The sequence below is a fragment of the Azolla caroliniana genome, unplaced genomic scaffold (genome assembly GCF_043228905.1).
Source record: "Azolla caroliniana isolate FFs.n. ecotype wild unplaced genomic scaffold, voAzoCaro1.0.p SCAF_6, whole genome shotgun sequence".
In the NCBI taxonomy this organism is placed as follows: domain Eukaryota; kingdom Viridiplantae; phylum Streptophyta; class Polypodiopsida; order Salviniales; family Salviniaceae; genus Azolla; species Azolla caroliniana.
The window spans coordinates 7,553,841-7,578,669 of record NW_028230441.1 but is presented as its reverse complement, the minus strand read 5'-3'; the positions used below and the strand labels follow the sequence as shown (position 1 = coordinate 7,578,669).

Here is a 24,829-nt window from a genome sequence, read left to right as displayed (position 1 = left end):
TCGATTCTCAACATATACAACAAAAAATCTGTAATAAGAGAAGATAAACAAAACTACATGTTATTCAAAGAGATGTTAGAAAACAATTCGGCTAGTTGCCGAATCAACAAGGGTTTAAAGATGGTAGCCGATCGGTTGCCAAAAGCCAATTGCCAAATTCTAAATTCATCTTTATGTCCTAGTCGATTGAGTTGAAGCCGTAATGTCCGAATCGACTGGACCCATTCCTCTTACGCCAATTTTTTGCCTTAGTGACCGGAATCGGTCAACCAATAGACACTTGGTCATCCCGTCTACAACATTCTCGGTCGTGGAGATCTTCTACAGGCCGAGCTTTCCACTAGTTATGCATTCTCGAACGAAGTGACATCAAACTTCGATATGCTTTGAGGCATTGTGGTGCACCGAATTATTCGACAAAGCATCGACTCCCTGATTGGAGCCGAGTTAGGATCAACTTACCGAAACGTACAGGCCAGTTGACCAAGCCATTAAGCTTCTTTCTCTACATTGGACACGGCTACATATTCAACCTCGATCGTCGATGTGGCCATGCACTCATGGAGTTTCGACTTCCACGATATTGCACCATTGCCAAATTGGATATGCTAAACCACACGCTCTAATACCATGTTAATAATTAGAAGATTAACTAATGATTAATTAGTATCTAATTATGTGAATGTTTAATCACGTGTGTGATTAAGTTGCGGAAGATTATGTGATGTGTGTGAGAGGAAGAGAGAGAGAGAGAGGAAGTTACACTTAACAATAGTAAATGGGGGATGATTAACGAGTGTAGCACAAAGAACTCTTACTTATATTAAAAAGACATCATCAAGTTACAAAAATGTAACCCACAATGAGGTATATATACATCTCATGTGCAAGGGTGCACATGTGTGAGGAGAATATAAGTACAAGGGTGTAAGTCCTGCATTAAATGAACTCAATAGTAGGGAATCTTGAGATCTTTCACTTAAATATTAGGAACAAATCCTTTATAGTCAACATTCAAAACAGATTCTATTTATGTAACCAGTGTTGCCTTTTGACGGCCGTTTTGAACGTTTTTGGCAAATTTAACCGTATATGAAAGTTAATTTTAAAATGAAACCGTCAATCTTGACGGGCATATGTTTTATGAAAACGTAAAAATGAAGGCTTAAAATTTCATAATACCGTCAAATTTTACTAAGACCAATACTATAGTAGTATAGTCCTAGGTAGTAGGAACAAATTGTTCAAGTTGCATTGGGAGTGTAGGAATTTGAAAGGCTCACATATGTCACTAATAACTATGTGTGTAACAAAAAGGTAAAAAAACTAATAGAGTCTAAATTATGAATCTTTACTTCCCTTTTCCCCCCTTTTCCCCCTTTTCCCCCATTTTCCCCCATTTTCCCCCATTTTCCCTGTTTGTTCGTTGCTCCCTCAGCCCTGCACCTTGCTGGAAGCTTGTTGCTCGTTGCCAGCTACTCATAGATTCAACATCTCCTGCAGCAGTCCTCCTCAACCATCTAAGGTAGCTCTCTCTCTCTCTCTCTCTCTCTCTCTCTCTCTCTCTCTCTCTCTCCAATCCATTTTTGCTGCTAGTCTTTCCAGAATGATTGATATCATCTGAATAGTTGTGATTATTCATTCCTGTCTTATATGGTTGTGATATGTGCATCACTCGTAGACCTGAACACTGCCAAACAAAAATTCCAAGAAGCGATTCAAGTCACCATTATATGTAGATGGATCCGGAGGCTTTTATATTTCAATTTATGACTTTGACAACCAGCCTTCTCAGTGGATGGATACTATCTTTCTGCTTGTCTGAAATCAAAGTTAAGAAACTGATCTCTCGTCTTGCAGTTAGAAGACAGAATGTGCACGTTGGTCTACAGTTTTCTAATTGCACCCAATCTTCATTTTTTTGGACATACTTGGCCAATTTCTTGTATCTTCCTTTCAATTCTGTTTTCACTTTGTTCAGGTGCTTGTGCTACCTCTACTTCCTTTTGCTCTTCTACAAAAATGGCTGGAGATTTTGCATTACTCAAATAGTTTTGTGATTGTCATTACTCAAATAGTCACTTAAAAACTAACTGAAACAAGAGGGGGGAACATAACATTTGCACTGAAAAAGAAACAACAAAATGTACTGACCTCTTCCACAACGGAAGCAAAGTCTTAGATAACAAAAACACAATCTCCATGATTAAATAAACATTAGTACCTCATAGGTTTCATTCAACTCTCTGCAGAGGATGACACTCCACCAAATTGCAACCAAAAGTTCTCTACTTGATTTCAGCCCTCTGTAGTGGAAGAGACCACGCCAGATGCAACAGACACATTACTTGAATCCAAACCACCAGTACTAACACCACCTTTCCCCTCACCTTGATTGTATACATGCTGAGCAGTGCCTTGAGAATGGTCATCATAAGTGTTTCCATAGCTTGTCGAGTTTCCATAGCCTTGTTGAGCTGAGGTAGGGTGAGCATAACCAGATTGTGGTGGAGGAATAGACCCTTGAATAGCATAGTTTGGTGGGGGTTGTATTGGCCCCTGACTACCATATAATGCACTTGATCCTGGTTGTGAAGCTCCATAGCTAGAAGGTTGTTGGCCATAACTACTTGGTTGTCCATAATTAGTTGGCAACGACCCTTGAGTACCATATCCTTGAGTATTATATCCAGATTGAAGTTGTCCATAACCACCTTGAGAAGAACCACCAGATCCTGTTGAATCCTCTTGAGGGGGATACCCTGGTTGAAAGGAACCCCCTTGCCCATAGGTTGGAGCAGATTCTTGTTGGTTATAGCTCGTGAGTTGATGTTGACCATACCCAACTTGTTGACTTGTTTGGCCATATTGATTAAAACCTGGTTGTTTAGCAGCTTCTTGATTAGGCACTGGCTGGAGATTTTGCTCTTCCGGTTGATTTTTCTTCTCCAGTTTTTGAAGTATGTTGGTTTCCCCTACTTCCTTTTGCTCTTCTATACCCTTTGATTTCTCCAGCTATAATATAGGTATATATATACGATGAAATTTCTTCGAGAATTCACAAATAGTTTGTTGTAAATAGGTGAAAAGAAATCTCTAGAAATTCAATCCAAGGAACTGAGACGATAGATCAAACCCTAATGGTGAGAGTCTCTATAAATAGAAGACCCAAATTTAGACCAAAACAAGCAAACTAAAGAAGCAAAATTTAGTCAAAAAGAAGATGAAAGAGAGAAATTACATTTATTCTCTATTTCTCTTTTCCTTTTTTATTTCTTTTATTCTCGACCTTCAAGCTCTGTCCAACTCGCAGTGACGAAAATACAAACAGCATAAAAACAAACCAACAAATAAATAAATAAATTCAAGGAAAATATTTCCTCTTGGAATTTGGAAGAATAATATCTGTTATTGGGTTAATATTATTACAAAATACCCTTTGGTGTAGTATCACGTAATTACAGCTGATACCCTTCGTATTTTTGTTCTAAATTCTAATACGTGACTCCCCCCCCATTCACACCTTAACATCTGAGTTTGAGCCTCGTCCATTGACTTTTTTCCTATTCCCGATGCTCCACTTCAAACCCTTGTTGTTCTGATCCACCCAAATTCTTTTACTAGTCCATCAAAACTAGTATTGCTCTCCTCTTTAAGGGCAAAAGTTTGGGAATTATATTCATGTAAAATCTCATTGCCCAACAGGTCATAACTAATATGTATGGGTTTAATGATGCTAGTGATTGTTTTGAACTGATGGTATGATCTTTTCTTACATGACCCATTTCTTCTTATTCAGAATAATTATGGCTCCTAAAAGAAAAAACCAACGAACCATCAGTCCGATGTTTGCATGGAAACCACCCAACGATACCAATGACATAAATCTAAACAATGAGTTAAATGAGGATATGGATATGTTTGGGACTGATTTAGAGAGTTTAACTCGAGAGAGTTGTTCCTCTAATATAACTAAAGAAAAGCCTAAGAGAAAATTCCGTGAAGCATGGAGAGATAAATTCCCATGGATAAGATGCATTGTGCAAGGAGACAAAACATTAATGAAATGTGCATGGTGTGAGAAATACGCTAGTCCTGGGCCTTGGGGTCTTGGTTCTGGATGCATTACTTTGCAACTTGATGCAATTTTGACCCATGTCAACTCAAGTGGTCATAAATTATGTGCATCAAAGTGGATATGTGATGTTGAAGGGAAAGCAATGTCCATCCCAAAGCATGTATCACAATTAGATGATATTAACAAAAATAAGGTCATAACAACAATGAAACTCATGTACTTTATTGCAAAAAAAGATTTGTCTATCGCTACATACCAAGAATTATGTGATTTGGCTGTGCTACTAGAGGTGCCTAATATGCCTAAGCAACATGATTATATATCTTATACTAGTAGATATGGGGGATATGAATTTTTGGTTGCCTTCGGGAAATATCTTCTAGAAATTCAAAGCTCAAACCTAATAAATTCCCCATACTACTCTTTGATGCTAGATGAAAGTACTGACAATGGATTAGAGTTGCATCTCATTATGTATGTTACATATTTGCAATGTGGTGGTTGTGGGCCTAAGCAAACTGAATATATGGGTTTGCTGAAAATTCCCAATGGTAAAGGTAGAACTATATATGAACATGTTAAGCATCTATTAGGCGATCGATGCCTCAACATGAACAAGTTGATCGGATTGGCAACTGATGGTGCATCATCAATGATTGGTAGTGAAATTGGAACAGTAACATTAATGAAAAATGATATCCCAAATTTGGTTGGTGTACATTGTATAGCTCATAGAGAAGCATTGGTTATTTCAGATGTATCTAAAGATATCCCTGAGCTCATTCTTGTAGAAAAAATTGCAAATAAGGTATATGCATGGGCTAACAATAGTACCAAAAGGACACATGAAATTTTAGAGCTCTTGGAACAAATGCAATTGGATGCTCATAGACCATTACAAATTCATAATATTCGTTGGTTGTCACGTGGTCAAGTCATGGAAAGACTAGTGAGTATAATGCCTGCAATACTTACTATTTGGAAGAAAGAGAACTTAAACGAGTGGTATAATAAAGCTTGTATCTATAGTGTGCAATTTTGCTTTTGTATGATGGCTGATGTGTTGCATTTGATGAATATCTTGAGCTTGAAACTTCAAAAAGAGAATTTGGATGTAACTTCAATTGGTGCAGAAATTGATATTACAATTTCTAATTTGCGGAGGTCTTTCTTGAGAAATGACACATTTGCGGATGGAACAATGTATTTATCCAAGTTCTTAAGATGTTCTAAAGTTGGGTTTTTGGAAATAGAGGATAAAGATGGCGTTACATATAGACATGAACTATACGTCAAACAAATTCCTATGGATAAAGCAAGTCAAAATGATCCAAATCCCAATATTGCAAAATCTAAGGGAATGAGGCCATTTATAGATGGATCACTTGAAAGTTGTATTAAACTATCTCAAAATTATGTGCAAAATGTTATTGATGGACTAAATGCAAGATTCCCTGACTTAAGCCTCTTCAATGCAGCAAAATTATTCAGCCCATGCCATTATGCAGATGATGATGTGATTAGGGATAGTAAAGCAAAGACATGGTTGGGAATTTTGATTTCTCACTTACAGCCAAATGTTGATGTCAATGCATGTCCTCAAATTTCACATGATGCAAAGGCTTGTGAAATGGAACTCTATAGGTTTGTTGACACTTTACGTTTAAATTGTGAAGGCTATACTATGCATGAAGCTTGGCGTATGTTTTGCAAAATGAAGGATTGGCAAGATAGTTTCCCTCATTTGATGAAATTATGGCAAGCTACTTTGGTTATTCCTTCTAGCACAGTTTCGTGTGAGAGAGGGTTCTCTAAGCAAAATCTCATCAAAGAGATGAAAAGAAATCGATTGAATATAGAGCATTTAGATGATTTAATGCGAGTCTCATTGAATGGGCCACGCATTGAAGAAATACAATGGGATCGTGTACATGAAATTTGGAAAGATGCAAAGGATAGAAGGATATAATATATTGTTTCGTACAAATATTCGATGTATTTACTTTTTGAAGGGCATTTTTTTTGACAAACCGTCAATTTGACGGGCAAATTTTTTGGAATACCGTTCTCATGACAGGCAATGTTAGCCGTCAAAAGGCAACACTGTATGTAACTACTAAGTTACATGGTTGACTAAAACAAGTAGACTTAGTTGAGCTAGATATCTCAACAATAAGTATCTAGGTTTTGAGAAAGGAGAAAAAGAACAAATAGAGCACATGAGAGTGTAGGGAGAACGCCGCAAATGCACAAATTCTATTGTACAAGAAACTCAAGTATTTTTAAGGAGGTTTTGGTAAGAAAATCCATTTTGCGACGAATAAATTGTGCACCATGGGCATAGAATCCCTTTCAAATACTCAATTCGAACCTAAAACCCTAAACCCTTAATTTTTGCAACACTAGCTTTTGTGGTAGGTGAATTTGTATTGTATGCTTTTCTCATACACGATCATTTGGGGAAGTGAATTTATATGGTCATACATTATCTCAAACTGTGCATGGCCCCCCTTATATGGTCTAGTTCTCATAGGGCGACATGAAGGTTATTAGTTGCAATTGCGTGCACACTATAGCTAATAATGTCCTCCAAAACCTAGCCACAATTAAATGCATCCCTAGTTGTCGACCATGCGTATCAACACTCCAACTTTATTGACTTGCTCATTCATACACAAAAGTTACTATAACAACGAGAATTCTATCCCTACGTACTAATGACGAAGCCGACATTAAATTACGAAATTTGGGGGGAGGGGAGGGGGCATGGTTGTAAATGAGGGAATGTGAAGATTGTCATCAAGGAGGAAGGACAGACGGTAGACACGAGCACCCCTCAGGCAGGTCGGAGCACCAACAAGAACGGGTGGCGTTTCTAGAGGTGTCATATGGTGAGATGCAGGCGAGGATACGTCACGTTGGGATGGACGTTGGATCTACGACAAGTACATTGTACGCATCGTGATGGCCAAACCAATGCAGCGTCATTTGAGTGTTCGAGCCACACCGGGACGAACAGATGGATGGATCTCTTCGGAAGGCCAATGAGAGGGCATGCATGTAAATAACAAAAACGAGGCATTTCATTGAAGTTGCGTATCAAGTTTATTTTAACCCTAGTTATCATCTCTCTCTGTCTCTATCTCTCTCACGACATGCCCGAATAAATGGGGCGTCATCTGAGTGTCCGAGCCACACAGGGACGGACAGAGGGACGGATGGATCTCTTAAGAGGCCAGCACGAGGGCATGCATGGAAATAACAAAAACTAGGCATTTCATTGAAGCTGTGTATCAAGTTTCTTTTAACCCTAGTTATCATCTCTCTCTCTCTCTCTCTCTCACACACACACACACACACACACGCACACACACAACTAAGGTTCTTCTGCACAGAAGACGAAGACGAAGAAGAAGACGAAGGAGGAGGAGGAGGAGGAGAAGGAGAAGGAGAAGGAGAAGGAGAAGAGTTAGTGTTCCGCCATGTCGCGTATCTACGTCGGGAACCTGGATCCTCGATCTACTGAACGCGACCTCGAAGACGAATTCAGACAGTACGGCGTTCTCCGCAGGTGCGGTTAATGTTTCTTCTATCATTTCTTCATCTCCCTCCGCTTTGTATCAGATCCGTAGTTCGTTGTTTTCAGAAGCTCTCGAGTTTTGTGGAGGGGTAGGAATAGCATTCATCACATCCTTGTTTCTTCTTCGTTCCGAAATATAGATTTGTCAGATCTGTAGCTGATATGTGTCTCGACCTTGTTTTTTTCTCTATTATTTCTTTTTGAATTCCTTTCAAGTTTTTTCTCCTGTTCTTTAGTTCTCTGTCCACTTTCCAGAGACGAAAATGATTAATAAGGATATTCTGTAAGATCTTTCGTCTGTGACAGAAGACCGGACGATAGACTTTCTTGTGTCTGATTAGAGTTAGGCAATAAAATAACTTACACAGGGACAAAATTTCTATAACAATGCTCTAAGGTCTACATCCGAGAACAAAATGTTGATCTGGTAAGAGTTTCCATAAAAAATTATATCCTGCTTCCCACAATGAAAACCTAAAATAAGAGTTTGATGATGAAGTATGTATCACAGTTTTTCAAAGTTCTACATGTGAACGTTAATGGCGTTGTTCTGAGATATGCATTGGAGAGCAACATGTTTATGGCAAACAGTTGTGCGTCTGATTAAAACTATTCTCCAAAGAAGGAGAAGTAGATCAACATCTGAGAACGAAATTCTATAAAGATATTATAATATCCACCTATATTTGGAAAAATGCTTGCATCTGTGAAGTTTTTGAATATCATAGCTTTTGATGTTGAAGGTCTTAGCAAAACCAAATCGATATGCAAGAAGAATTGTAGTTGAACTAGGACACAGTTTTGGGGGTTGTAGATAAGCTAGTATCTTGGCCAGATTTATTTTTTCCAGTTTTTAAACTTTATCTTTCCATCTTTTTTGTGCTTATCATGTGGTCCGATGTTCCTTTCCTTTGGACCCCCATCAAAGAATGAATTTGGAAATGAAAAGATCAACAATTGCTCGTAGGAGGGTTTCAGAGTGTTGATTTCTGTGAGCTGTTTGATTGTGCTGTAAAAGTGATGTACTTCTTCTTCTCTGCAGCGTTTGGGTTGCAAGGAAGCCTCCTGGATTTGCATTTGTGGAATTTGAGGACCGTAGAGATGCAAATGATGCCATTCGAGCATTAAATGGTATAAAATGCCAATCAGAAATTCTATATCTTATTTAAACCTGAAATTTCAGGTTGCTTTCTGCTTTACGACTGGTTCATTTTTTCTCTATTCTTCCCTGAAAATGTATGTGTTAATATTGGTGAAAGACTTTGACGAATCAATATTCAATATCAGGCCAAAACCTGACATCTTTATTTAAACTCTACAATGTAAGTGTTAGTTCAGGAATGTGAATAACCTATTTGTTCTAATATTGCTTAAATCTTTCTTCAAATTTCAGTTTAATTCTTTGTATAAAGCCTAGTGTTTCAATTCTATTTTTTCAGAATAATGAATATGCGTTTCTATTACAATATTGGTTAGTACTCCTATAATGTTTTTTTGGAAATAATCAGGAAAAAGTGGATGGAGAGTTGAGCTTTCTCGCAGTTCAGGTGGAGGTGGTGGTGCAGGTGGTGGAGTAGGAGGTGGTGGTGGCCCTCGTGGTGGGAGCCGTGGTGGTAGTGGAGGAGGAGATGATATGAAATGCTATGAATGTGGAGAGGGTGGCCACTTTGCAAGAGAGTGCCGATTACGCATTGGACCCACAGGCCTCGGTAGTGGAGTTCGAGCACGCAGCCGGAGCCCCCGTTATCGCCGAAGCCCAAGCTATGGACGAAGGTATATGTCATTACCATCAAGCTAGAAGTCGATGCTCAAAATAAGTTACAATTATTTATGTGACACAAAATCTTTTAGATTTCATGTGACTTTTTCGGCAACCTTTTTCAATTGCTCAGTTTATATTCATACATTCTCTAAATCCTAGGCTCTATAGCCATCAGGAAATATTTGTCGCTTCATAAAATTGTTGGTAATATTTAGGAAATTTGATACCTCACCATTTTGTACTTTACATTGATTTTGGAGTTTGCATCTTCTTTGAGAATCATGTCCCACGATCCAAATGGGATTGCAATCTCTGTCGTTTTTGTAAGAAGCCATAGTAAAAAATAAAACCTTGGAAATGGCAGTTTCTTTTGACACCACAGCAATAGAAATGAATATTTATGTATGTGTTGTGTTACAGTGGTGCAAGTCCCCGCCGCAATGGTGCAAGTCCTCCTCGCCGCAAGAGCCCTGGTGCTTATGGATATAGAAGGAGTCGGTCACCTATTCGCACAAGGTTATATATATAATATTGCATTGGACTTTCATTCATTTTTGTTATACCATATCATGTTTTTTTGAAACAAAACAAAACATGGCCAGTAGTAGAAATGCATGTTTTTGTGTGCTTTGTATCATAGTGGTGCAAGTCCCCGCCGGAACGGTGCAAGTCCTCGCCGCAGGAGCCCTGCAGCTTATGGATCTAGGAAGAGTCGGTCACCTATACGCACGAGACCAAGCTATTCTCCTCCAAGAGAACGAAGTTTGAGTCGGTCACCAGCTCCTCGACGAACAAGCTACAAAGATTCTCCTATTGCTAATGGGTATAGCTGCCTTGACAACTAACCTATGTTTGTATAAGATTGTAAACCATTATTTAACTATATGCATGGTTATTTTATCAGAAGGAGTCCTCTTGTAAAGGAGCGCCGTGTTGAGAGAAGCATCAGCCCTTGATGAGAATGTATGTTTTTCAGCTGTCACACAATTAATGCTAAGAACGCTCTTGATATGACAAACATGCTCTTGGCATCATAGTATGCATGCTGGACTTTTTTGTTGCAACCGGATTTAGATCTCAGGAGTAATGACCAACATCAGAGTTGCTAAATTTATCTTCATTTAGCTCTGGGCAGAATACTGTAAGCTCAGATGATGGATAAGTCTCTGCTCTGCGTGGTTTGATTTTCAAACTCATTCAGCCTAACCTATATACATGCGCTTCAGTCTTATTGTTTAATTATTATTATTTAGAATTGTAGAAAGTTGTGGAATCAAACATAAACAAAGCTCATGTAGGATTTTTTGTTGTGTTTTGAGGTGTGCGTCTGCCATGGATCGATGTGGTATGGCTTCTCACTTGCTGCTGCTTCTTCATTCTTTTTCTTCTTCTTCTTCTGCTTCTGCTTGGAACTTTTGCCTCTAAAATGGTTTTAAGATACTGCATCACCGTCATCATCATCGCTACTCCTAAAAGAGGGTTAATCAGCTTCAAAGTCTGCAATCTTCATTCTTCATTTAAGCATATGTTATTTCAAAGGAGATCAATAGGAAGGCAACTTCCCATTGAAATACCTTCTATGACGAGGATGCATATGGTACCTCTGCTCCTAGCATCTACATGTTGAAAGAAAAGCCGGTTCTTCTTGCATCTTCATGAATATCTTCTACAATGAATTTATATTATTCCCTGTGGTTGCTTTATGATCTTCGAGGAAAATACAGTTTCTCTTGCATCGTCAAGAATATCTCCTACCATCCTACAATGATCATTTTATGTTCTTTCTTGTGGCTTCTTGGAAAGACAAATTGATCCCTTCCTTTCTTCTTCATTCTGTCCTTAATCTACACTGTTCATAGACGCTTTTTAATCAGCTTCCAGATCTGTGATATCTTCCATCTTTGTTTACCATCTTCTCTTCAGTGGGGGTAGTATTGAATGCTTTGTCTTGAAAGGCAAGGTCTATGTGTTTGGAAGTCTCCTACGAAGATGCTGATATGCATGTATGTATCTTCCACATCCTCAGGTAAATGACAGTTTTTGCATCTTCGTCGAAGAGAAGACTGTTCTTGTCTCTCTATAAATGATCTCCTAAGGTGGCCTTTTCTTGCTTACGGCTTCTTTGCAAAGACAAATCTATACCCTCATATGTCCTCCATCCTACCTAATATGCCTCACCATTGCTAAGGTATTTAACTATTCATCACTTCTCACCAAGGCATTTTCTTCGAGGGATGGTGCGACTTTAACCCTTACGTCTATAAATATATCTTAAGAAGTTACACATATAACTATATCACTAAATATAAATCTTGTCTCTCTATAAATGATATCCTAAGGTGGCCTTTTCTTGCTCACGGCTTCTTTGCAAAGACAAATCTATACCATCATATGTCCTCCATCCTACCTAATATGCCTCACCATTGCTAAGGTATTTAACTATTCATCACTTCTCACCAAGGCATTTTCTTCGAGGGATGGTGCGACTTTAACCCTTACGTCTATAAATATATCTTAAGAAGTTACACATATAACTATATCACTAAATATAAGACAGACCTTTTGTCTTCATAAAACCTTGTGTTAAAGGTAGCCAACCATATATGTCTTCGAAGGAATGCCATACCCTCCTTTATAATTCTGTCATTGTGAACAATCTCCTATGCTGTTTTCACTTTTTTTCTGGTAGTGTACGGTTTCTTTACAAAAAACAGTTCTTGCATCTTTTTGTGGACTTCACTAGGGGAACGAGTTTTATATGCTTCTGGATGGTTCTAATGGATTATTAGGAAGGCAAGTTGTTTTGGAGGATAATACATGTACACATATATGGTATATATCATACTAGCTGAGTTTATTAGTTTTCTAAATGTAACTAACTTCTGGTTTGTACCCTCAAATGTCTTTGTGTGGATAATAAATTGAGAAAATCAAGTAATTTTGAATATGGATAATTTTTGGTCGTCTACTCAAGGAATTCAGTACTACAAAATTGGACGTTTCTCCATGTCAAGAAACAAAACACATTGATGCTTCTTAATACATGATAACCATCTCTTAAGGTCATAGGTTTGGAGGAAGTAAAATGATTCATGCTTATAAAATCACCTTCATGAGGTCATGTTTGTTTGCATTGGAAGGAAGTGAAAGCCTAAAAGATGTTAAGTGAAAAATATTTAGTTCAAATGCAATCTTTCAAGAGATGACAAGATTAAGTGAATGAGGCTTTTTTGCATGTCAATATCTCACATTGTCATGTAGTTGTAAGTACAAAAGTTGGCTCTATCTTTTTGTGAAAGAACCTTGCATTCTTGTGCATGCACATAATGCCATGCCAGCATCTTTGAATAGGTTTGGAGGTTGAAGTTTCACATGTATACCATAAACGTTGCATTTGAATGTGTAAACCACACTAACCATCATAGACCCCATTTTTTTTCAATCCATCAATGGATGCACATGTCTTGGCTAGAGCATATCTTTGAACAATGTGATTTCTAGGGTTACATTGGACAAGTCCACTTGTTCTTGTTGAATCTTGATGGTGTAATGGCCTGATCTTACCACATTATAGTATGAGTCGATACACAACAATCACACCATCACATACCTCATAATTGTGTATCTCCAATCCTCATTGTGTTGATTCCCTATTTTACACTTGTTGTGATTAAGAATGATGCCCCATTCCTAGTGCTTGCTAAATCGCCTAATGATGCACCAAAATATCATAAAACCACTTATTGATGATGAATCATGATGCAACATTCAATTCAAGAGTGTTCAGGACCAACACATTTTGGATGCTAATGTTGAATATCTTCCAATGCTACAAATTGAAGTGGGGAAGTTGGTGATTCACCAATCGCCAATCAACTAGATTTTGAACAACCAACTATAAATGGCTTCCAGATACATTCTCGACACACACACACAATCAATCTTGATGTTAGACCTTGACTTCAACACAACATTGATGCATGATGACTTTGAGTGATCTCAGTGTCTTGACCAATGGTCATTTTCGAATCCCACCCATACTTCTTGTGTTCTCTTACAACACATTCTAAATCTAGTCTATCTTGGGTGGAGACATCGTCAATAATGGTATCTCGAATCCGTGTATGTGTGTGTGTGTCGATGTTGTGTCTATGGGTAGCTTAGGTTAGGTAATAACAAAATGGACATAGAGGAGGCTAAGGGAGTGGTATCAACTTAGGGGTATCAACAATGCTGCATTATACTACATATAGAGCGGCAGAATCTACACATCAAGAAACTCAACAATTCTCCTTACATGAATCCATCCCCATTATCATCAGGATTCACCATCTTCTTTCTTCTCCTTCTTCATATTTGGGTTGTACACAAAAGCCCGCCATATCCAACAACAGGTGAAGGAAAGTCGCCCCAGAAGACGGAAGACGGAAGACGGGGTTCTCTCTCTCTCTCTCTCTCTCTTTGCTTCCTTGTTTTGTGTATGCAACAACATCTTTGTCTTTCGAAATTTCCCCCCATTTTCTTGGCCGACGCAGAGAGAACTGAGTCAACAGAGAGGGAGAGAGAACCATTGCCATCTCTGCTCTGCTCTGCTCATTTCCTCTGATCTCTCTCTCTCTCTCTCTCTCTCTCTCTCTCTCTCTCTCTCTCTCTCTCTCTCTCTGTTCTCCCATATGCATGCATGGCCACAATGAAGAATGAACCCCTCACCAGATTCCCCCCCTCTCCACGTCCTGCGGATCCCCCATCGCGCCGCCAAAATCTTCGACGAACTGTGATCAGGACACAGGAATCCGAGAGAGAACCAGAACGAGAAGAAGACGATGATGAGGATGATGAGGATGAGGAAGAAGAATCAAATTATACTCGTTTTTCTCAATCGTCATTACAGCACCAAAAGCTTCGAGGAACTCTGATAAAGAAAGTGGAAGAGAAGAAAGTAGTAGTAGTAGAAGAAGAAGAAGCAGAAGCAGAAGCAGAAGCAGAAGAAGAAGAAGAAGAAGAAGAAGAAGAAGAAGAAGAAGAAGAAGAAGAAGAAGAAGAAGAAGAAGAAGAATTTTCTCCCAGGTATTATATGTCGCCATTGCAGCAAAAGCTTCATGGCAGTATGATAAATCATGTGGTTCGGAAGAACGAAGGCGAAGAAGAATTTCTTCCTTGTTCCCAGTCGCCGTTGCAGCAAAAGCTTCGCAGAACGCTCATAAAGAAAGCGGAAGACGAAGAAAATAGTTCTGTCCGCTTTCATCAGTCGCCATTGCAGCAGAAGCCTCGTCAAACTCGGATAATGAAAGTGGAAGAACGAGAAAAGGATCAGGAAACAGAAGAAACACAAAAACTTATTAGTGATTCTAGACCAAAGCAACAGGAACACAGCTCTGCTGACAGCTCTAGCTGCAGCGATGGTGAATATTCTCGTCCTCGCATTCGTGAAGACCTTCTACCTCACGACTTCTTAGCATGGCGCAGAAGATCTCCCTCCTTGTCTGACATAGCCAACAAAGAGTCGAGCTTTCTATATCCTTCTTCGTCTTCTTCTGTCTTTAACAGAAGCTCAGGACAAGAACAAAGGCAGGCTGACTCTCCTCTCAGCTCTCATTCTTGTCGTCTCCATAGATATTCGAGAAGCCCAGGCTCCTGTCGAATGAGTAATCTACCGCGTTTAACATCCTCAGATCTCCACGTCTACCAAGCTCGCCGGAACTTATCCGATATGAAGTTGGATCAGCATCCCTCTTCCTCTTCTTCCTCTTCTTCTCACAGACCTCAAAATCTTCCTTTCCATGACTGGAAGGAGAATACTGTATTTAGTAAAAAAACGGACACAAAACCACTGCCAAAAGAGTTTTCTAATAAGCCTGAGAATCCAAATGAGAGTGAGAACGAAGTATATCAGAACCTCGTAGAAATGTTTCCTCTCATCAGATCTCTGATGGTATCTAGCTGAAGACCTTGTGTATTTTTTTTTCTAGTATTACAATAGATTAGTTCATTGGCATTTCATCTCACAATACATTTGATGCTTGCCGTTTCATTTCATCGGTCACAATGTATCACCATCATTGTCATTTTATCAGCTACCGCAAATTTGCTCTTTTGCTTCTTTCCTTTACTTTTTTGGCTGCTTTACCTTTTCGAATTTGTGGTATCAGGAAACGTCTGAGGATGGTAGCCGAGGGAACTTTCAGCACCACGCTGCCATGGTTTATACTCGAGCTCCATCAAGAGATGAACAAACGAAGAAGGTAGGAATGAAGAACGCGGTCATCATCATTATTATTGGTCATCCACATAACTACAGTATTAGAAGCTGATGAGCGGTGTAGCTGTAATTAACTTCTAATTGTGTAAGCATGCATGAGAAGGGATAAACAACGACTGCTAGTATAACAAATCACATTCTTTCATTGCACATAATAAACTGCTATATAAACTAATTGCAGGTTGCAAATTGGATGAGGAATTTAAAGAATTCTCGAAGAAAAAATAGCATTGATGATACTATGACTTCTGGGGCTCAGAAAGGTGGTTTTATAAGGAAAGTCACAGTTGAGGATATATCATCTCGAAGAGTTCCTAATGATGATAATGAAATGGAAATAGTTAAGCTTCGAGGTCAAGTCGAAGAGCTAGAGCGTAGGCTTGCTACTCGAGAAGGAATGTTAGAAATTTGCTATCAACATGCAAAGCAAAACAGTGATGGAAATTCTGAAGTCATAAGGTTGTCTGCTCACATCGAAGAGCTACAACGGCAACTAGCCGAAAAAGATATGCAATGGGCATCAGCAAGGGAGCTTCTCCAGCATAAAGAGGTGAAGTTTACACTAAGAATGATCTATAGATCACAATGCAGTTAATTTCTACACAGTGGATTAAGGCGTGTCATTTTACGTGTGATTATCGCACTAGATCTTTCCAATATATTGATTCTCACTTTGCCACTAAATAAAAGAGGTGTAATTTTACCAAGATGGCGGACATTAGATACATCATGATGACTTTTAAGCATTTCCCCATTACATATTGATTCCTGTGGAGGGTAGTAATAAAGAGGTGTTATTTACCCTAAGGGTGATCGATATAGCACAAGAAGTCTCAGGCGTTTTCCCACTTTGCAGATTAGGACCTAGTATTATGGTTGTGTATGTGAGAGGATTAGTGTACCTAGCCAGGTAGCAGCTGCTGTTTCCAAAGCTTATAATGTTGAAACATTGTATCCTGGGAAATATGAGAAGTACCCTCTTCTCTTTTGCTTTTTCAATTTGTCAACTCATATGTGGGAAATCCATACTCTGATGGCGACAGGAATTTGATGTCCATTGAATGGAAGCTTTTATATGTTATACTTATGTATAATGTAATAAAGTGCTCAAAAGCATCCATATACCTGCTAATTTTGGTCTACGTATATGTAGAATGAGATAGAAAGCATACAAAAGCGCATGCATGATGCAGAAGAGACTTGCGCATTGATGACAAGAAGGAATGCAAGCAATGAGGAAGAGCTTAATGTTCTACGATGTGAGATCGCAGCTCTACGATGGCAGATGGAGATAAATGCAGGGAAGCGTGGTCAAGCATTGGAGGTAATTTTTCATTTATCTGTTCATTCCCGCTAATTTAGTGAATACCATTAGATACTTTGCATTATATGCAAATCACACAGCAATCATGCCCAGCCTCTTATTGCACTAACTAAAAGTGATCAACAACTACAAGGCCTATACATATCATGTGGCCTTCATAAACAGATAGATTTAAATAATGGTTGAATAAATGATAGTAGATAGATGCTAAGTAAAAAGTGTTTGTTATGTGTGATACACGGGTACTAGAAAGGCGTCTATTCAAGTGTTTCCAAAACTTAAGAAGATATTGTTTTTGCTTCATTTTACAGGGCATTCCTGATAGTTCGGTATCTCAGATTGATGTTGTGGGTAGCACACATACAGAGTCTCAAGTTTCCCAAGTGGAAGCAGTTAGGAAGGTATACTTTGCTGCCATTATAGTTGCCAGGATTGTTCCGACCGAGGAATGTCTAGCTCTTGTTCATGAGTTAAGAATACAGTTACAATATATGTTACACAAACCCACGTTTGGATTTGACTTGAACAAGGAAGTTCATGAAACCAAGTGCTAGTGTTGCCACTCTGAATATTGAATCGAAGATTCCATGAAAATCAGGAGGCCATCTCTCTGCTTCAAGTTGAGTGATGAATTTATTGACTTGTGTGTTTGCGTTGTACATTTTCTCCATCAACAGAGGTGTTCTGAGTCCTGACGATGGATAGTAGAGACCGCCTTTTGGAATTCTCTTTGCGAAGATGTCTAAATGGCTGTGTAAAGATGACTGATAACCCAAGACAGTAAGATAGTGGGTTGTTGTATTTTTTCAAAATTTCTTCATGATGTGATTTTTTTTCAAAATCACATGCTACACTAATTCAATGCATTCTCGCAGTTCTATGAGAATAAAAAAAATTGCCTCATTATGTAGATGGGCAGATATCATCATTATTCTAACAATGAATATTACTGCTGAATTTCTCTGATGTGTCGTTTGCTTCGGCAGAAAGTGTACATCCCAAGGAAGCGGGGCATTTTCTAAGTTTCCATAAATGCCTACTTATAAGAGGGGTGTACGATGAAGAGAAATTGTGACAGGCTAAGTTAATAACCAAAACTCATAGAAGACTGTGTGCCAGAGGATTACTTCAAACTATCTGAACTGTTCATGTAAGTTCTGATTATAGGTGATATATCCCATTTCTATGATTGGTATTCTATGAAGGCTTAGATTCCTTCCTCAGTGATATGTGTTGTATTGTCTTTGTACATACACACATACACACACACAACAAAGAAGGCTTTTCTAAGGTGGGCTAAAAGGCTTCTGTAGCTTTAGAAATACATAGAAAGACAGGGTTAGATATTTGAAACTTAAAAGCCCTAAACGGTAAGAATAGACACCAGTAGGAACAAGTTAATTGATACAAAAGTAGGAAAGTGATAAACTTTAGGGTATGACTATATATATTCTGGACAAGGTAAATATGCTTGAACAAGTTTAGGTGCATTTTGCAATACATAAAAAGCTACAGTAGGGCTATTGTGGTGTTTTCTTTCTGCGAATCTTTATATGCCAGTTAAGGGTGTTTTGGTACTTACCCCAAAACTTTATATGTTGCATTAGCTTTGTAAGTACAACTGTGATTACTGTGACAAGTAGTCTGAGGATTGTGACATGTTGGGTGTATTTTGGTGTTTTCATCAAATCTTTATATATTATGTTACAGGTATTGTAGTGTTGTAATAGTGTTACAGGTATTCAAATCTCCAAATGGTTTCTGTAAAGTCTCGCTCATTGTAATATGTACTTCATGCAAGTGTGAGGTCAAATTGTAAATTCTTATCAAGTCACATGCTTAGCCCATGGAAGTGTACGCATATGATGTATAAAAAAGACCATCCTATTGATCTATTTGAGAGAAATGATTCCTCCCAACAACCAGAAATCAAAGCAAGACACAATTTGAACATCTAAAGCCAAAAGAATTTATCTAGACTTCTATAGGCAAAATACCATAGAGTGTAGAGAGGAATCCTAAAAACATAGACCACAATCACTAGGATATAAGACACATGGGACATACCATCACGAGATCATAGAGATCAATGCTTGCCATATTTGGTTTGTACAACCAAATGCACTTGTTCACCTTCATCATTCCCTCGAATACAATGTCCAATCACCACTAAACCATATACATACTAGTTATGCAAATTTTGCAAGTGAACACTCTGAAATCATTCCGTATGTATTTTAATGACACATTGGATCTGATCTACTCATACTCAACATCATCCTCCCATATGCTTTCTTTGATCTGTATGCAAATTTGCACATCCTCCCATCCATTTGTGTGGTATCTATGAAAAACTTTCATGCTATGTTAGGCTTATCTTGGTGTTTTCCTTGGAAGAGCTATATATAATCACTCATGAGAAGAACGAGCACTTTCTTTTGTTTTCATATTTTTTAGCTGTTTTGTTTAAATGTTTCCCACCATTTCACCAATTGATAAAAAAAACAGATATGTATTCACATATATGAGTGGACATCCTCTTGAATCAATCTCTACCTCCCTATCTTTTTCAGAAAATGAGTTTCTTAATTGCACTAAACAGTTTGGCTCACCATAACTGCCCATCTATAAAGCTGCATTTGGAAATGACAGCATCCCAAATATAAAATTGCAATATTCCTCAGTTGTCAGTATGCAACTTCCAGGATGGAGTGTCCTTCACCTCAAAATTCTTCACTTTCCTACGTGGTGTAACTTGCTGAGGATTGCAGTGTTTGTCCTTTTATAAATATTTCAACTAGTTTGTTTTCCATGTTTTTTTTCTGTGGATGATCATCTACTGGTTTTCACCATTCAAAGTGTTTTCAGTAAATTTCATTCTGGGTTGTTTAAGTTTACATTTTGAAAAATAATTATAACCATCCACTACTAGCACATTTGACTACGTGGATTTTGAATGATCGGTACGTCACATTGATGGATGATAATTATTCTTGAAGTGAAACATGCAACAAATTTTTGGAACCAAAACGTGTAGTTTTAAGTGGGCATAATTGAAGTGGCTCTTCTTGGTAGCGATGGGGATCAAGATACACAAGAACATAATCTTGAGATACATCACTGTTATGAAGATTAAGTGAAATGTCATAATCTTGCGATACATCACCATTATGAAGACTAAATGAAATGTTGGATTCGTAATAATGTTCAGGACAACAAAATTATTCAAAAGAACAAGCAGATTGTATCATAGGGAATTATTGGGGTGTCATCATAAATCATTATCCAAGAGAGGTATGCTAATTTGAGTCATTATGCAATAGCATGCATAGGGAGCAATTGCTCATGGTTCTTCGGTATTATTGTGTTAATACCAAAGTAAAAATAATAATGTACATAATACATACGAAAAATGTCTTCACTCCATCTCTTTGTTGTAGTAACTTTAAAATCTGAAATTTCATGTTTGGAGTAAAAAGATCTAGAACGGTTTTTATGAAATATCTCATGTCAAGGTTTGCTCCAATGACAAAATAAGCAAAAATTGTCAGGTGCGAATTGACATACTGATCGTCCATCCATCAATGAAGATCATCATCTGTCACGTATTCTTGTGCAATTGATGTCGATGAAGAGACTTTTGGGAATGAGAAAGAGGTCGGAAGGAGAGAAGCAAATGAGCCAACAGGAGACCGGGGCGACAGAGCAGAAGTGTCGGAGGGAAGAGACGTGTAAGAAGAACTCTGAAACTGTTCAGAGAGTGTCTTATACACTGGGTAAAGCCTATAAGTCAAAAGTATACATGAAAGAGCTCCCATCACACATATGCCAGCCATCACAATAAATGCAACACGAAAGCAATGTGCCCCAGTGCATATGAGCTCAGATGTAGCTATACCATATTGTCGGAATACCTCGAGATCATAAAGGTTTCCCGTCAAAAGGGTCGAGAAAACAAATGATGCAACGGGGTCCGCAAGTGTAATGAAGTTGTAGAGCATTCCAAAATGTCGCAAACCAAATATTTCTGAAATTGTGGGAACGATCACAGCAATTTGAATGCCATAGCAAAGACCCATGAGAGATGAGGCAATATGAAGAGTGTTCGGAATGGCAAAGGCAAAGAGAAGATGAGTAACAACCATTAAGAGTTGGGCAATTCCAATCCACACAGGTCGAGGAATGATCGATATGCCCATTATCTCAAAGCCAAATAGATCATTATCTCTGTTATGATAACATATATACTCATATTAGACAAAGTGGAAAAATAATAAACAAACAATAAATTAAAACAGTGATGAGAAAACACACTATAATATATAATATATACGTACTTAACGAAGTACTCTGATAGCGCGCCACCTCCGAGTCTCCCTATGAATCCCCAAATACTCGAAAGCAATACAAACGTGGAGACGCCAGTGTAACCTTGAGCCTCAGAGAGTTGACTTAAATTATTATTTGCCGTCACTGCTGTCCCTACTCCACAGAAGAACGCGAAAAACAAAAGCCAAAAGTCTGCTTTCACAAGTGCTTGTTTGAGATCAAAATCTTCTCCTCTCCGAGGCCCCTTCTTGATCTTCTTCGCACCTTCACCATAGGCTAAGAGAATATCGGCATTTTTTTCTTCTGACACTCTTTTCATCCTTAAATCCAGGAAACCATCATTAATTGCATCTCCAACCCTACTCTTCTTGAAGAATACAATTTGGAGACCAATTCTTAGTGGAACAACTATGGGCGATAATAGAAAAATGAACATGATAATAACTGCTATAACCAAAGCTAGAGAGTTCGGGAAGAGCTCATCTATGAAGACGACCGCGAACAAATAAATTGCAAGAGCAATGGAAACGATATATATGAAGTGGAATTGCCGATGCTCTTCCTCAATCTCAGCATAAGATGCTCCTCCAGCAGGTGGCACAGGTCGGATAAAGCCCATACAGAAAAAGCAAATGAGAGCCGGCCCGATGGCAAGGAAAAGGAGTAGCTGGACCCCATCACTACTCAGTAATGAGATGAAGATTTGAGTGAAAATGGCACCACTCAAGCCGATAAAACCCTTAAGGAACCCAACAATAGTGCCACGACTCTTTGGGAAGTTTCGCATGCATGTGACCAAAACAGCAGTGTTGAACCATGTCATGCTGTTCCCGCCCACAAAAATGGCTACACACATCTGGAATACCCACCACACACATGATTTACAGAGATTTAGTGGCATTATGAAAGAAATGACACTAAATCTAGGAACACATATTATCATATTTCCATACAAAGAGGTGAAAGAAAGTAAGAGCCACATTTTTTCACTGAGATTTAATAGCATTATGGAATACGCAAAATGCTAAATATTTTGTGTTCCAACATGAAAGTAGAATATGAAGAAAAAAAAAGGGTCAGCATTACATGTTTCCCTTGTTTGAACTCACATTTTACCTTAAAGAAAGAGAGAATTTCAATTTGTCAAAGCACATGAAAATTCAAGTTTTTGACATTTACTGGCATTATACAGAATAATAAATGCTGCAAATAATTATGACAACATGAGATTAACAGGTATAACACATGCCCATTTGCTTTTGAAGTTTACATTTGGTATTAAAATGTAGTGGCACTTGGCTCCAACATCAACATCTCCATTAACCCTCAAATGAAACCTCCAATATCCCAATATGGTACGAATCTAATGATCAGATGAGCACGGGCACCACACATACACAACCTCCATTCATTAAGGAAATAGAAATCATCCATGACATGGCCTTCTTGAGTTTTCTTTTGGGATTCTCATGTTTACCTACCCTAAGTTTCTGTGAATGCTACCCTAAGTAATGCTCATAGAAGTCCATTCTAAAAGAAAACAACAAATCAACATACAAAAAGATATAAACAGAAAAGTTCCAAACCAAACAAAGACACAAAGAGGGAAAAGGAAAAAGGGACAAAGAACCTGCCAAAGAGGGCGAGAGGCAATGGTTTTACTCGCGACAAGCCAGAGCGAGCCGAAACCGAGCAATCCTTCGAGAGCAGCTATGGAGAGGATGACCCAGGGAGGGACATGGTTACACAGGATCCCGGCGAGGAGACCCACATTCTCGCCGAAGTCTTTGGAGAGAGCCAGGTAGTTGAGCTCAACTTGGTTGAGCTCAAGCTCCGATTTGAGGGTTGCCGAGTAGTTGGCATATGCGAATGTGTTCCCAGCAAATGCTTGGACCCAGATGGCTGCCACTAACCCAGCCCACTTGATCAGCTTCTTGGTCTCCTCAGCCTTTGAGTCATCCATCTCACTCTTCTCTCTGTACCTCTTCTCTATCTGCCAGACTCTATCTCCTTGCCTGTCTCAATCTTGGTAGAGAAAGATCTGTGTGTGTGTGTTTCACTCTCTCTCTCTCTCTCTCTCTATGTGTCTCTCTGGCACTATCAGAGAGAACAGAGAACAGAGCATTGCAGAATTGTTCACTTTTTATCTGGCTCTATATGTACATGTGTTGTGATTGTGTGAGATCCAATACATACTACACTTCCTTCCTTGAAGAAAAGGATGTACATAACATACATACATACACACATATCTATCTATTTATCTTTCTAACTAACTACGGTCTCTTTCCAACTAACTATGGTATCTTTCTCCGGACTCGTCCCTGAGCAGCATCATGATACTCGCTCTCTAGGCTCGGCCCTAAACACACCCATCCATCAACCACATACAACTTCTCTCAAGACTAGCCACCATTTATCTTCGCCCCCTACTAGATGGTGTAAAAGAAAAACACTATGTTGGCTAACAACTTGAATCTTGGGCCGATGTTATGCGCGAAGTTATATGGATTGTAGGATGTCTTTTTTATGTGTTTGGACAAAAAGAGAGAGCATGTGTGTAGAAATTTGCCTTTTTTTTGTCCCTATGGTTGCAGCTCAATCGGTATGATTGTTTCGTAGTGGCAAGAACATCAATCTCGACGATCTGGCTATGGCGTGATGCATCTAGTAAAATAATGCATATATGTATTGATATTGAACCCATGTGCGCGTACACATTAATAAAAATTTGGGCTAATTGATATGATATAGCCCTAAAACAATGCTCTCTTTCTTTGTCACTTGGAGAGGATCATAGTATGAACCATACGTGCATTCGCATTCACGAACGTTCCAATCATTCATGTGTGGTGAACACCCTCGAAGTATGGTAAATACCATACTTTTGTATTCATTATTTATTATAAGGTAAAATTTACTTTAAGGTAAGAAAGTTAAGGTAAAAAATGTAAAAGAAAAACATAAGAATGTTTTGATAGCATACACATTCGTTTTCATTCGTATGAAACGAATGTTTGCCAATGCATTCGAGTATATTACGTACTATGGTGAGGATTTTTTATTTACCCATGTTGTTGGGCTCAAATCTCAATATTCTCATTGATTTAAATCAATATTCATGTTAAATGTAGGGATTGAACAAATTATGTATGTATGTATGTATGAACATTTGCATGTATGTTATGTATGTACGTATGTACGTACAAGTGTTTGAAGGAGATAAATATAAAGCATAGAGAAAATTTATGTGGTCACACATATTAACAACAAGACCCTTCTCCTGTCCTCAAAGGTCATAATGTGGTCGCTTCCATGAACATCAAAAGCTTCTTAATAATGTCTTTCACGTGTTAACTTTATAGGTCCTTTTTTTCCAAGAGTCCACGTGTTCTTGCAAAATTTAATTGGTAGGCTACATTTTAAATAGACCGATTAGTATATATATATATATATATATAGGCCTTTTTGTTACTCAATTTGTTGCCAACTTTGAT

At 38.4% G+C, this 24,829-nt stretch overlaps 4 protein-coding genes across 6 annotated transcripts; 3 read left to right on the top strand and 1 right to left on the bottom strand.

The window, feature by feature from the left end:
• Positions 1-3,806: 3,806 nt before the first annotated feature.
• LOC147862939 (uncharacterized) lies at positions 3,807-6,047 on the top strand. Its single transcript, XM_087321162.1, has one exon. It carries the CDS (start codon positions 3,807-3,809, stop codon positions 6,045-6,047), a length of 2,241 nt encoding a protein of 746 aa, XP_087177288.1.
• Positions 6,048-7,489: 1,442 nt separating this feature from the next.
• On the top strand, positions 7,490-11,110 carry LOC147862938 (serine/arginine-rich splicing factor RSZ22A-like). Of its 2 annotated transcripts, none has more exons than XM_087321005.1 (6): positions 7,490-7,649; positions 8,701-8,789; positions 9,167-9,431; positions 9,841-9,936; positions 10,061-10,243; positions 10,325-11,110. In XM_087321005.1, exons 1-6 carry the CDS (start codon positions 7,561-7,563, stop codon positions 10,374-10,376), a joined length of 774 nt encoding a protein of 257 aa, XP_087177131.1. In that variant the 5' UTR covers positions 7,490-7,560; the 3' UTR covers positions 10,377-11,110. The 2 variants fall into 2 exon arrangements, with proteins under 2 accessions (XP_087177131.1, XP_087177132.1); XM_087321006.1 differs by having other exon boundaries at positions 9,167-9,437; positions 9,871-9,936.
• A 2,993-nt stretch (positions 11,111-14,103) lies between these two features.
• LOC147862937 (uncharacterized) lies at positions 14,104-17,614 on the top strand. Of its 2 annotated transcripts, XM_087321594.1 has the most exons (6): positions 14,104-14,359; positions 14,627-15,352; positions 15,570-15,662; positions 15,861-16,229; positions 16,833-17,003; positions 17,315-17,614. In XM_087321594.1, exons 1-6 carry the CDS (start codon positions 14,111-14,113, stop codon positions 17,555-17,557), a joined length of 1,851 nt encoding a protein of 616 aa, XP_087177720.1. In that variant the 5' UTR covers positions 14,104-14,110; the 3' UTR covers positions 17,558-17,614. The 2 variants fall into 2 exon arrangements, with proteins under 2 accessions (XP_087177720.1, XP_087177719.1); XM_087321593.1 differs by having other exon boundaries at positions 14,104-15,352.
• Positions 17,615-20,277: 2,663 nt separating this feature from the next.
• Positions 20,278-23,360, bottom strand: LOC147862936 (protein NUCLEAR FUSION DEFECTIVE 4-like). Its single transcript, XM_087321345.1, has 3 exons — positions 22,963-23,360; positions 21,341-22,188; positions 20,278-21,230 (listed from the first exon to the last, which is right to left on the bottom strand). The coding sequence occupies exons 1-3, from the start codon at positions 23,293-23,295 to the stop codon at positions 20,585-20,587; spliced, it is 1,827 nt and encodes a 608-aa protein (XP_087177471.1). The 5' UTR covers positions 23,296-23,360; the 3' UTR covers positions 20,278-20,584.
• Positions 23,361-24,829: the final 1,469 nt, after the last annotated feature.